The sequence below is a fragment of the Mustela nigripes genome, chromosome X (genome assembly GCF_022355385.1).
Source record: "Mustela nigripes isolate SB6536 chromosome X, MUSNIG.SB6536, whole genome shotgun sequence".
Classification (NCBI taxonomy): domain Eukaryota; kingdom Metazoa; phylum Chordata; class Mammalia; order Carnivora; family Mustelidae; genus Mustela; species Mustela nigripes.
In genome coordinates, this window is record NC_081575.1 from 67,045,730 (window position 1) to 67,059,130 (window position 13,401).

Below are 13,401 nucleotides of genomic sequence, written 5' to 3' on the forward strand. Positions count from 1 at the left end.
ATGGGAGAAGATATTTGCAAATGACAGTACAGTGAAAGCATGTACTTTAATATTATTCATTTATCTATTTTTATTTTGACCATTTCAAATGTAGAGAAAAGTTGTAGGGATAGTACAAAAAAAATTTATGGATGTCCTTCACCCAGATTCCTCCAGTTTAATCTCTCTTTCTCTCATTCTCTCTGTCATCATATATAGATATAGACATAGATATGGATAGAGATATAGATATATCTTTTTCTGTATCATTTGAGAGTAAGTGGCAGACATGATCCCCTTCTACCCCTAAGAATTTGAGTGGCTGTTGTGTATTTCCTGAAGACTAGGAATTCTCTTACATAAGCATAGTACATTTGCGATAATCAGAAAATTAGGGGCTCCTGGGTGGGGCAGTTGGTTACGTGTCCAACTCATGATTTAAGCTCAAATCATGATCTCAGGGTCCTGGGATGGAGCCACACATTGGGCTCCCTGCTTAGCTCAGAGTCTTGAGATTCTCTCTCTCTCCCTCTGGCCTTCCCCCCACTCTTGTACTCTCTAAATAAATAAAATCTTTTAAAAAAAGAGAGAGAGAGAGAGAGAGAGAAAGAGGGCACCTGGGTGGCTCAGTGAGTTGAGCCTCTGCCTTCAGCTCAGGTCGTGATCTCAGGGTCCTGGGATTGAGGCCCGCATCGGGCTTTCTGCTCAGCAGGGGATCCGCTTCTCCCTCTCTCTGCCTGCCTCCCTGCCAACTTGTGATCTCTCTCTGTGTCAAATAAATAAATAAAATCTTTTTTTAAAAAAAGAATTTTTTATTAAAAAAAGAAAAGAAATTAATGTTTAAACAATACTATTACCAGGATGCCTGGATGGCTCAGTTGGTTAAGCATCTGCCTTCAGTTTGGGTCATAATCTCAGGGTTCTGGGATCGAGCCCCACATTGGGCTCCTTGCTCAACAGGGAACCTGCTTCTCCCTTTGCCTACCACCCCCCTGCTTGTGTGCACTCTCTCTCTCTCTCTCTCTCTGACAAGTAAATAAATAAAATCTTTTTTAAAAAATGATACTATCTAATCTACAGACTGTATTTGCCAGTTTTCCCAGGAATGTCTTTACAGCAAAAGAAAATGTAAGTTATGCATCTCATTCAATTCTCATGTGTCCCCAGTCCCCTTTAGTCTGGAACAGTTCTTGAGTCTTTATTTTTCATATTAGGGGCATTTGTGAAGCACACAGATGAATTATTTTTTATAGAATGTCCCTAAATTTTGGTTCATTTGGAGTTTGCTCATAATTAAATTCAGGTTATGCATTTTGGGCAGGAATACCACTGCAGTCATGCTGAGTTCTTCTCAGTGTAACATATCAGGAGGGCACATGGTGTCAATGAGTCCCATTGCTAGTTTTATCACTTGGTAAGGGTAGTATCTTCCACATTCCTCCACTGTAAAATCTTTATGTTGCATTTTGTAATTAAAAAGTGTTGTGTGGGGACGCCTGGGTGGCTCAGTTGGTTAAGCAGCTGCCTTCGGCTCAGGTCATGATCCCAACGTCCTGGGAACGAGTCCCGCATCAGGCTCCTTGCTCAGCAGAAAGCCTGCTTCTCCCTCTGCCTCTGCCTGCCATTCTGTCTGCCTGTGCTCACTCTCCCCGCCCCCCGCTCTGATAAATAAATAAAAATCTTTAAAAAAAAAAAAAAGTGTTGTGTGGTGGGGCGCCTGGGTGGCTCCGTGGGTTAAAGCCTCTGCCTTCAGCTCAGGTCATGATCCCAGGGTTCTGGGATCAAGCCCCGCATCAGGCTCTCTGCTCAGCAGGGAGCCTGCTCCCCCCGCCCATGGCTGCCTCTCTGCCTACTTGTGATCTCTGTATGTCAAATAAATAAAATCTTTTTTTAGAAAAAAAGTGTTGTGTGGGGACTCCTGGGTGGCTCAGTTGGTTGGATGACTGCCTTCGGCTCAGGTCATGATCCCGAAGTCCTGGGATCGAGTCCCACATCGGGATCCCAGCTCCACGGGGAGTCTGCTTCTCTCTCTGACCTTCTCCTCGCTCATGTTCTCTCTCACTGTCTCTCTCTCTCAAATAAATAAAATAAATAAAAAATCTTTTTTAAAAATGTGTTGTGTGTAGATATACTTTGGAACTGTAAATATCCCGTTACTCTTCAAACTTTCATTCACTGTTTTTTTTAATCCATTGTTGACTCTTCCTCTGGTACTTTGCATTTCATGTTTTTAAAAATATATTTAATATGTTAAATTCATATTTATTATTTTAATATATTTAGCATAGTAAATATGTTATATAGTACATGTTTCCTATAATTTAATATATTGAATAGATATTACATTATCATGGCTCAAACTTTTTGAAGTGCAAAACGATACAGGGAGAAGATAAAAAGTCTTTTTCCCACCTCTGGTCCCCAGATATCTGGTTCCTCAGCTCATAGGCAGTCAGTGTTATTGGTTGTTTGTGTATCCATCCAGGGACAGTTTATGCATATGTAGGTAAATAAAGCATATATGCATGTAATTTCACACCTGTTTCACCAAATGGGAGCATAGTATATGCACTGTTCTGTACCTTGCTTTTTTTTTCCCTAAAACTATTTTTCTTGAAATTCATTACATATATATTCCATTTATCTGTGACTGCTTAACAAATAACCCCAAAACTCAGTGGCTTAAGATAATACAAGCAAAAAGTGTTTAGATTATCTGTCACAGCTCTGGAGCTTGTCCCAAGCTCAACTAGGCAGTTGTCATGTGGGATCTCATTCAGCTGTGGTCCGACAGCATCTGGGGCTGAAGTCACCATGAGGTTGTCCACTCATATATACTGGTTCATACTGGTTGTTGACTGGCACCTCACCTGGGGTTCATACTGGTTGTTGACTGGTACCTCACCTGGGGCTGTCACCCAGAACACCTACAAATGACCTCTCCCTTACATCTCTCTACTTCCTCACAGTCTGATGTCTAGGTTCCAAGAGTATGTGCCCCATCAAAGGACCAAGTGGAAGCTGCCTTAATGTTTATGACCTAGCCTCAGAAATCATACAGCACCACTTTCAACTTACCCACAAGCATGCCTGTGTTGAAGGGGAGAGAACACAGACACCCCCCCACCCTCTTCATGGAAAGACTATAAAAGTCACACTGTAAGAAGAGCATGTTAGATGGAACATTGTTGGAGTCATGTTAAAACAGAAAATCTGTCACAATCTAGACCTACATCATATTTTCTTAATAGTTCCACAGCTTCCATTGTTTGTGACCATACCATAATTTAACCAGCCTCCTACTGAGGGACATTTGGATTGTTTCCCATGATTCACTATCCCAGGCAATGCTATAGCAAATATCCTCACTGTGTATATCATTTCTCATGTGTGGAGTCTATCCTACAGATATGCCAGAATTAAAATTCCTAGATCAAAGAATATAGTTTTTTTAGAATATAGATTTTTAATATTAATACATATTTTCAAATACCTCTCCAGGGAGAGTACCCCAATTTTCACTCCCACCAGCAAGATATTGAGAGTACCTATTTTCCCAAAGCCTTACCAATGCAGTGTTATCAAATTTGGGGTTTTTTGACAACATGATAGACTTTAAAAAGTGTTATCTTGGTGTAAATTTTGATTTTCTCTTACTGTGTGTGTGATCAGACACCTCTCTATATTTAAAATTCATCAGTATTATGGCACCTGGGTGTCCCAGTCAGGTAAGCAGCTGCCTTCAGCTCAAGCCATGAAAATAAATAAATAAATAAATCCATGAGTATTTGACCATATTTTCTTATCTGTCTTTTCTTTTTTTATTATTATTATCTATTTGTTGCAGTTCTTTCTTTCTTTCAGAGAGATCATGAGCGGGGTGAGGGGCAGAAGGAGTGGGAGAGAGAGGGAAGAGACTCCCACTGAGTGTGGAGCCCAATTCAGGGCTTGATCTCATGACCCAGAGATCAGGACCTGAGCCGAAATCAAGAATCTGACGCTTAACCAACTGAGCCACTCAGGCTCCTTTGTTGAATTTCTTTATATGAGGGAAATTGGCCTATGAATTGTAAATATTTTTCTATTTGTAGTTTGTCTGACAACTTTGCTTACAGTGGTTTTCTGCAAAATGTATTTTGTTGTTTTTATGTATATAAATCACTATTTCTTTTATGGCTTCTTTTTATAGATTATAGTTAAACAGTACTCTTCCCCCAGAGTTATAAAGTAGTTCTCCCAAATTTTTTCTAGTACCTTTACGCTTAAATCTTTGATATACTTGGAATTCTGATATAAGGCATGAATCCAGCTTCTTTTTCAGATGGCTACTTGATTGTCTTAACATTGTTTAATAAATAATCTACCTTCATCTTAAATTAAAGTTCTCAATTTCACAGCACTTTACATATATTTTATGATACTTCACAGTTGACTTGTGTTATAGTAATCTTTACAACAATAATGTGTATGTATCCTTTACAAATAAGCACACATCTTTTTCTTAAATCTCTATTAGTTTCCTAAGTTTAGCGTACTTCCTGAACTTTCAATAGTTAAAATAAGTCTTTGACTTTGTTTTCAGCTACGTCAAAGCCTGTAAAGAGGGTAAAAGAACGCGTTTTGTCAAAGCACACCTGTAACTAAGACTTGTTCTCATCTAGGTATTTGGGTTTCAGGGGCAACTATTAATCATACATTTACAAGGATTCCTAGTAAATAATTTTTATTGCCTAATGAAGAAGACCTATCAAAAACAGGTGTGTCTGTTATAACACGGAAACAAATGATTGTTGCCAGCAGCTTTACTTAAACTAATGTAGGTCTCTCTTTAACATTCCAGAGGACCTGACTGGGACCCTGAATTATATGATGAAGGGGCTACGACAGTCCGAGAGCTGCTTACTGAGCTCTATGTCAGAGTTGGAGAAATCCGTCACTGGGGCCTGACACGACACATCTCTGGGATCCTAAGGAAAAAGGTGGAAGCACTTGATGAGGTACTATAAATTCTGCTTGAATTGATACCAAATCTAAATGGAGGGGCTTTTTAAAAATCAGTTTCTGTAATTGATTCTTTTAAGATTTTATTTATGTATTTGAGAGAGAATGAGAGAGAGCATGAGAAGAGGGAGGGTCAGAGGGAGAAGCGGACTCTCCACCAAGCAGGGAGCTCAATGTGGGGACCCGATTCCAGGACTCCAGGATCATGACCTGAGTTGAAGGCAGTCACTTAACTGACTGAGCCAGCCAAGTTCCCCATACTTGATTTTTAAGGCAAGCACAACATCTAATCATTTGAGATGTCGTCTTTCTGGCATAAAGTTCCTGATACTCAATTCGTTTTTTTTGTCTCTGAATATCAAGTGCACAATACCAAAGTTTATAAATGATAAGATGTTATAAATGATAAGAATTCTACAGCTTAAGAATGAATTTACAGTAGGCTAAACTTCCTATCTCTTAGGAGATAAAAATACCTCATTGTTTCTTCTTAAAAATCTCTCTCTTCAGATCTACATATTTCCTGAAAAAGATGGTTTTGTGTCTCAATAAATTAAGGGGAAGCAGAGGTCTGTGGGCCGAGAGTAATTGTCATGGAAAGCTAAAGTGGTATGGGAAGGATAATGCTGTTATGCTCTCTCTTCGTAGGCCTGCACAGCCCTTCTCTCCCACCAGAAACATTTGACAGTGGGACTCCCTCCAGAACCTCGAGAGAAGACCATCTCTGCGTGAGTATGGTTTTTGGTTGGGTCTGATCAAGCTTCTCTGAGACTTTAAGGAGCTGTGTGAACTGACCACAATTCTCTTTCCCTAATCTGTTACTGAATGATAATGGCCTACATGTGTGGGCTTCTGTCAGAGACACTTGGCATGAGAATGTTGATAATGACAGGGCATGAATGAATGAAAGAGTATATCCACAAGAAGTAGTATGCAAATGTAGTTTGCTTTTTATGATTTTTTTTTTTTTTTTTTGGTCATGGTGATGATGGTTTTTGTTTTTGTACTTGTTTTTTACTTATTGGTTTTCCTGAGCCTTACATCCAAAGGCAGTCCAAAGCAGGGCAGGCAACTAGAATTAGCATCCACAAAGTATCTGCTATACTCTAGACTTTCTTCCAAGCCTCTCTCTTTGACTTATAGATGGCTATTTTCTCCTTATGTCTCTTCACAATTCTTCCCTCTATATGTGTCTTTGTGTCCAGATTTCCCTAATTTTTATTTAAGATCACTAGGCATAAAGGATTAGGACCCAATCAATGATCTTACTCAAACTTAATTACCTCTGTAAAAACCTCATCTCCAAATAAGGTCACACTCTGAGGGACTCTAGGCTAGGATTTCAATATATGAACTTTGACAGCACACAATTCAACCCGTAATACCTTACTCTTAGCAAACAGAACCTTTTTATCACAAATCAGATCAATTTTTGCCACTACTGTGGCAATCCAAAAGAAGATGGCATTGTCCATGCCCCATTCCTCCAGAGTGATTAGTATCAAAGGAGAGTCAGAAGTGTGGGAAGAGGTATGCTTATTTCTGTGTGTGTGTGTGTGTGTGTGTGTATGTGTGTGTATAAACTGATGAAACTATAAAATCAATATAACTAAGGTATGATCATAAAATAACAAAATGGTTTCCAAAAGGCAAAGCTTAAATTTAGTTTATTACTTTCTGGCCATAATGGTTACTTGTCATATGTTAAGAATTAACCATGAAAGACTGGTCTGGAAAGACCTCGTGGGTGATTTTATTTTATTTTATTTTTTTTTATTTATTAATTTGACAGAGAGAAATCACAAGTAGACGGAGAGGCAGGCAGAGAGAGAGAGAGAGAGGGAAGCAGGCTCTCCGCTGAGCAGAGAGCCCGATGCGGGACTCGATCCCAGGACTCTGAGATCATGACCTGAGCCGAAGGCAGCGGCTTAACCCACTGAGCCACCCAGGCGCCCCTCGTGGGTGATTTTAAAATAAAAGTTTGAAGAAGAAAGGCAATCCAGCTTTAGAGAGGAAAGAGGAGAGCTTTCCTGAGTTGACAGAGGCCAAAGTGGTTTGGGGAGGCAATGAACTTTTAAGGACTGAAAGAACCAAATGCTGCCAACAATGATTAAACACTGAAGCTTTTTTAAACACTGAAGGTTTTTTATTTTCTCTGTGTACTGAAGCTTAAACAGTGACAGAATTTTGTCTTTCTTCACCATCTTCTCCCTCAGACCTCTGCCCTATGAAGTGCTCACTCAGCTGATAGATGAAGCCAGTGAAGGGGACATGAGCATCTCGATCCTTACACAGGTGAGCAGAATTATGACATCTAATATGGTGATTGATATTTTTGTTTTCATTTGATCTGGTGCTTTGTGAGACCTGGACCATAATTTTTTCTATATTCATTCCACGCACAGGAAATAATGGTATATCTAGCCATGTATATGCGAACTCAGCCTAGCCTCTTTGCCGAAATGTTTCGACTTCGAATTGGTCTAATCATACAAGTTATGGCTACAGAACTGGCCCACTCCCTCCGATGCTCAGGTACTCATTTTAGTAACTATTTTTGGCAGAATTCTTTATTAATGTAGGGCTATTGTGTTTTGGATCGGGAGGGAAAGAAAGTGAAAACATTTTATTAGCAGCTCAGAAGCTGCATATAGCAATCTTGTTCCCATGTTAGTCAACTTCTATTTCTACAAATCTCGAGACTGGTATTATGACAGATTTATGTATTTGTTCTGCAACTTTACAATTCCACCTCTTGGGGGCTCTGCACTCCAAATTACATTCTTTCCAACTTCTAGTGTGAGCCTAAGTATGCATCAAATTTGAGTGTGACAGACTGGCTTTGATTCTGACTCGGGCAGTGCAGTTTCTTTTTTTTTTTTTTAAGATTTTATTTATTTACCTGACAGAAAGAAACAGAGCACAAGCAGAGGGAGCAGTAGGCAGAGGGAGAGAGAGAAGTAGGCTCTCCTCTAAGCAGGGAGCCTGATGTGGGGCTCGATCCCACTGAAGCCGAAGGCAGACACTTAACCCACTGAGCTATCCAGGCACCTTGGCAGTGTAGTTTCTTGACCCCAGATTAAGTCACCACATCAGTGTGATCATATTGTCAGTATTCTGTCTAGTCAATAACAGGATGGAATAAAGGAATGCCATATTTCTGTTGATATTTACCTGACAGTACTCTCCTTGAAATTAACTGTAGGTGTATTGGCAAGATAACAGGTTTAGTTAGAAGAAAAACAGGGGTCTATGGAAGCTGTACAAAATTGTATAAAGTGTGAGGGAGGGAACGGGACTGCCATGGTGTGACTATTTTTTTTTTCATTGGTATTTGTTTGATTGCAATAAGAATGGTGAAATAACAGAGATAGAGATTGTATTAAAAAATGATATTAAAGTTGCAAAACTCAATTTTAGCCATTATTTCTGTTACCTTTCCCCGAAAGGCTTTTAATTGAGCTATTAACAAGTAGCTAAATTTATTGGCTTGAGTCTAACCTAAATTACATAATTAATATTAAAATAACCTTTTGAAGGAAAAGAGCTAATCATTATTTTATACCTACCATATGTTAGACTCTGGGGATTTTTGCTTTCTATTTACATATATTATCTCATTTAATCCTTATGACCATGCTCTGGAGAAGATATTTGTGTTCTACTTTTAAATAAATCATCTGAATCTCAGAAAGATTAAATAACTTGCCTAAAGTAACTTTACTTGCCTAGTAAATAGTACCATTTGAGTCAAAGTCTGCCTGATTACAAATGATTTCCAGCTCAGCACATGGTTATGGATTACATGTATTGCACATATACATATATTACATATATACACACACACATATATACATGTATTACATATACACTCGCACACATATGCAGGGATGTTTTATTAGGGTCTAATTATTTAAAAGATTATTTATTTATTTATTTTTGGACAGACAGAGATCACAAGTAGGTGGAGAGGCAGGCAGAGAGAGGGGGGGAAGCAGGCTCCCTGCTGTGCAGAGAGCCTGATGCGGGGCTCGATCCCGGGACCCTGGAATCATGACCTGAGTCGAAGGCAGAGGCTTTAACCCACTGAGCCACCCAGGCGCCCCAGGGTCTAATTTAATCATAAACCCCATTCATCAGTTATCTTTCATTTCCTATTACTGATTTTTTTTCCCTGTGGATTCATCAAAACCATGGCTCTTCTTATACAATGAAATCAAGATCCCTGGGTCTGATACTCGAAACGTCAACCGTCCTACCTCCTATTTTCACAGTATTTCCCACTAATTTTATCAGTTACCATCCTTGGAGACTGATGTCTCCTCTGATTTCCAAAGCATTTATTGTCTACAATTCTCATTTGGTACTTAGTATAGACATTTTTTTAATTATTTATCTTGTTTACATGTGTAATCTCTCCCAAATAGCTGTTAAACTTCTCAAGGTCAAGTACTTGTCATAACTGTTTGTTACTAAAGTCATGACCTACATGTAGTAAGGTCTTATTAACTGTGGTTATTATTTTTTCTTTTTCAAGTTTTTATTTAAATTCTATTTGGTTAACATACAGTGAAATATTAGTTTCAGGTCTAGAATTTAGTGGCTCATCATTTACATACAATACCGAGCGCACATCACTACCAGTGCACTCCTTAATTCCCATCACCCATTTAACCCATCCCCCTGCTCACCTCCCCTCTAGTAACCCTCAGTTTGTTCTATATAGTTAAGAGTCTGTTTTCTCTCGCTTCCCCCCCGCCATGTTCATCTGTTTTGTTTCTCAGATTCCACATGGGAGTGAAATCATATGGTATTTGTCTTTCTCTGACTGACTTGTTTTGCTTAGCGTAATATTCCCTGGCTCCAACCACATCATTGCAAAAAGCAAGATTTCATTCTTTTTGATGGCTGAGTAATATTCCATTATATATATATATTTATATATATATGTGGTTAAGCCTCTGCCTTCAGCTCAGGTCATGATCTCAGGGTCCTGGGATTGAATCCCGTATTGGGCTTTCTGCTCGGCAGGGAACCTGCTTCCTCCTCTCTCTCTCTGCTTGCCTCTTTGCCTACTTGTGACCTCTCTCTGTCAAATAAATAAATAAAATCTTTTATATATATATATATATATATATATATATATATATATCAATCAAAAGCTTCTGCACAGCAAAGGAAATAGTCAAGAAAACAAAGAAGCAACCCACAGAATAGGAGCAGATATTTGCAAATGACAGTACAGACAAAAGGTTGATATCCAGGATCTATAAAGAACTCCTCAAACTCAACAAACACAAAACAGACAATCATATCAAAAAATGGGCAGAAGATATGAACAGACACTTCTCCAATCATGACATACAAATGGCTATCAGACACATGAAAAAATGTTGATCATCACTAGCCATCAGGGAGATTCGAATTAAAACCACATTGAGATATCACCTTACACCAGTTAGAATGGCCAAAATTAGCAAGACAGGAAACAACATGTGTTGGAGGGGATGTGGAGAAAGGGGAACCCTCTTCCACTGTTGGTGGGAATGCAAGTTGGTGCAGCCTCTTTGGAGAACAGTGTGGAGATTCCTCAAGAAATTAAAAATAGAACTTCCCTATGACCCTGCAATTGCACTCCTGGGTATCTACCCCAAAGATACAGATGTAATGAAAAGAAGGGCCATCTGTACCCCAATGTTTATAGCAGCAATGGCCACGGTCACCAAACTGTGGAAAGAACCAAGATGCCCTTCAACGGACGAATGGATAAGGAAGATGTGGTCCATATACACCATGGAGTATTATGCCTCCATCAGAAAGGATGAATACCCAACTTTTGTAGCAACATGGATGGGACTGGAAGAGATTATGCTGAGTGAAATAAGTCAAGCAGAGAGAGTCAATTATCATATGGTTTCACTTATTTGTGGAGCATAACAAATATCATGGAGGACAGGGGGTGTTAGAGAGAAGGGAGTTGGGGTAAATTGGAAGGGGAGGTGAACCATGAGAGACTATGGACTCTGAAAAACAATCCGAGGGGTTTTAAGTGGTGGAGGGTGGGAGGTTGGGGGAACCAGGTGGTGGGTATTATAGAGGGCACGGATTGCATGGAGCACTGGGTGTGGTACAAAAACAATGAATACTGCTATGCTGAACATAAATTAAAAATAAATTTTATATATATATATTTATATATATATATATATATATATACACATATATTTTTATATTCTCCACTTCTTTATCCATTCATCAGTCAATGGACGTTGGTGCTCCTTCCATAATTTGGCTTTTGTTGATAATGCTGCTATAAATATTGGGGTGCAACTGTCCCTTCGAATCGCTATGTTTGTATCCTTCAGTTAAATACCTGTAGTGCAATTGCTGGGTCGTTGGGGTAGCTCTATTTTCAACTTCTTGAGGGACCTCCAAATTATTTTCCACAGTGGCTGTACTAGCTTCCATTCCGACCAACAGTGTTAAGAGGGTTCCCCTTTTTCCACATCCTCACCAACATATGTTGTTTCCTGGCTTGTTAATTTTAGCCATTCTGAGTGGTGTGAGGTGATATCTCATTGTGGGTTTTTTTTTTAAGATTTTATTTATTTAAGAGAGATTTTATTTATTCACAAGGAGGGGGAGAGGGAGAAGCAGACTCCCCAGTGAGCAGGGAGCCCAACTCGGGGCTTGATCACAGGACCCTGAGATCATGACCTGACTGGAAGGCAGACGCTTAACCTACTGAGCCACCCAGGTGCCCCACTCATTGTGGTTTTGATTTGTACTTTCCCAATGCCAGGGGATGTTGATCATTTTTTCACATGTCTATTGGCCATTTGCCAATAGTATTTCTTCTGTATTTAGATATGTATTTCACATGTCTAATGGCCATTTGCCATTTCTTTTTTAGAAAAATGTCTCTTCATGTTTTATGCCCATTTCTTGGGTAGATTATTTGTTTTTTGGGAGCTGGGTGTGATAAGTTCTTTACAGATTTTGGATACTGGCACTTTATCTGATAAGGCATTTGCAAATATGTTCTCCTATTCTGTAGATTGCCTTTAGTTTTGTTGACTGTTCCCTTTGCTGTGCAAAAGTTTTTATCTTGATGAAGTCCCAGTAGTTCATTTTTGCTTCCTTTCCTTGCCTTTGCTGCAACGGTGGCTCAACATCTGCAAACCAATCAATGTGATACACCACATTAATAAAAGAAAGGACAAGAACTATATGATCCTCTCAATAGATCCAGAAAAAGCATTTGATAAAGTACAGCATGCCTTCTTGTTTAAAACCCTCCACGGTGTAGGAATAGAGGGAACATACCTCAATATCAGAAAAGCCATATGTGGGAAACCCACAGCAAATATCATCCTCAACAGGGAAAAATAAAGCTTTTTCTCTAAGGTCTGGGACACAACAGGGTTATCCACTCTCACCACTGCTATTCAACATAGTACTAGAAGTCCTAGACTCAGCCATCAGACAACAAAAAGAAATAAAAGGATAAAAGGCATCCAGATTGGCAAAGAAGAAGTTAAGCTTTCACTGTTCACAGATGACATGACATTCTATGTGGAAGCCCAAAAGATTACATCCCAAAATTGCTAGAACTCATACAGGAATTCAGCAAATTGGCGGGATATATCATCACTGCGCTGAAGTCAGTTGCATTTCTATACACTAACAACGTCCTAACATTTCTGATGAATAGCTGAGGAAGCCACAGACAGCCTCATGAATCTCAGTCCTTCGGCCATGAAGAACCTCCTGCATCACATTCTCAGTGGCAAGGAGTTTGGAGTGGAACGAAGTGGTAAGATTTGAGTAATGGCATTTCCATTTTAGAGTGTTCGTTTTATCCCACTGATTTTAAAATGTTTTTCTTTTATCAGAGGAACCTTTCCCCCAACTAAATAGAAACCCAATATACGAAACAATTAAAAGCAAAGCTGTCTTCTGGAACAAGATTTGGAAACTACTGTATGTCTCTTTTTTTCTCCTTAAATGATATATCCCCTAAGTAGATTACTACCATGTTTTATTTTGAACTGTTCTATCTATTCCTTTACATTATCCTAAATGTCCACTTTAGGACAACCAGCAGCCCATATCACTTGAAACTTTCTTGTATTCCATTTGGCAATAATTCAATAGCATTTACAGTGGTGTGCCTATGTGTATGAAGCTGTTACAGTACATCTGATACATCCTTTCACCTTTGAATTCAGACACATCTTGGAGTCCATCACAAATTAATCCTCCACCTGCACTTGGTGGTTTGTCTGTGGAATTTGGTATCAAGCACCTAAAACAGGGCAAATGAAAAAGTTTATCTCTCATGCTCAACTTCAGGCTTAGGATAAAGAAATATACAATGTCAGGTGGATGGATACTAGACCCCAGAGTGGTAAAAAAAAA

At 39.1% G+C, this 13,401-nt stretch overlaps 1 protein-coding gene and 1 long non-coding RNA gene across 6 annotated transcripts in view; one reads left to right on the forward strand and one right to left on the reverse strand.

The window, feature by feature from the left end:
* Positions 1-13,401, forward strand: part of PHKA1 (phosphorylase kinase regulatory subunit alpha 1) — a 146,432-nt gene that overhangs the window by 119,533 nt on the left and 13,498 nt on the right. For all 5 annotated transcript variants that reach the window (XM_059385631.1, XM_059385632.1, XM_059385633.1 and 2 more), the window contains 5 exons: positions 4,820-4,976; positions 5,629-5,708; positions 7,197-7,275; positions 7,386-7,515; positions 12,695-12,796. In XM_059385631.1, coding sequence (XP_059241614.1) covers positions 4,820-4,976; positions 5,629-5,708; positions 7,197-7,275; positions 7,386-7,515; positions 12,695-12,796 — 548 coding nt within the window. The remainder of the gene's footprint in view (positions 1-4,819; positions 4,977-5,628; positions 5,709-7,196; positions 7,276-7,385; positions 7,516-12,694; positions 12,797-13,401) is intronic.
* The window catches only part of LOC132007471 (uncharacterized), an 11,218-nt gene continuing 9,427 nt past the window's right edge, over positions 11,611-13,401 (reverse strand). Inside the window, exon 3 of the long non-coding RNA XR_009401364.1 lies at positions 11,611-12,155. This is a non-coding gene — a long non-coding RNA (uncharacterized LOC132007471). The remainder of the gene's footprint in view (positions 12,156-13,401) is intronic.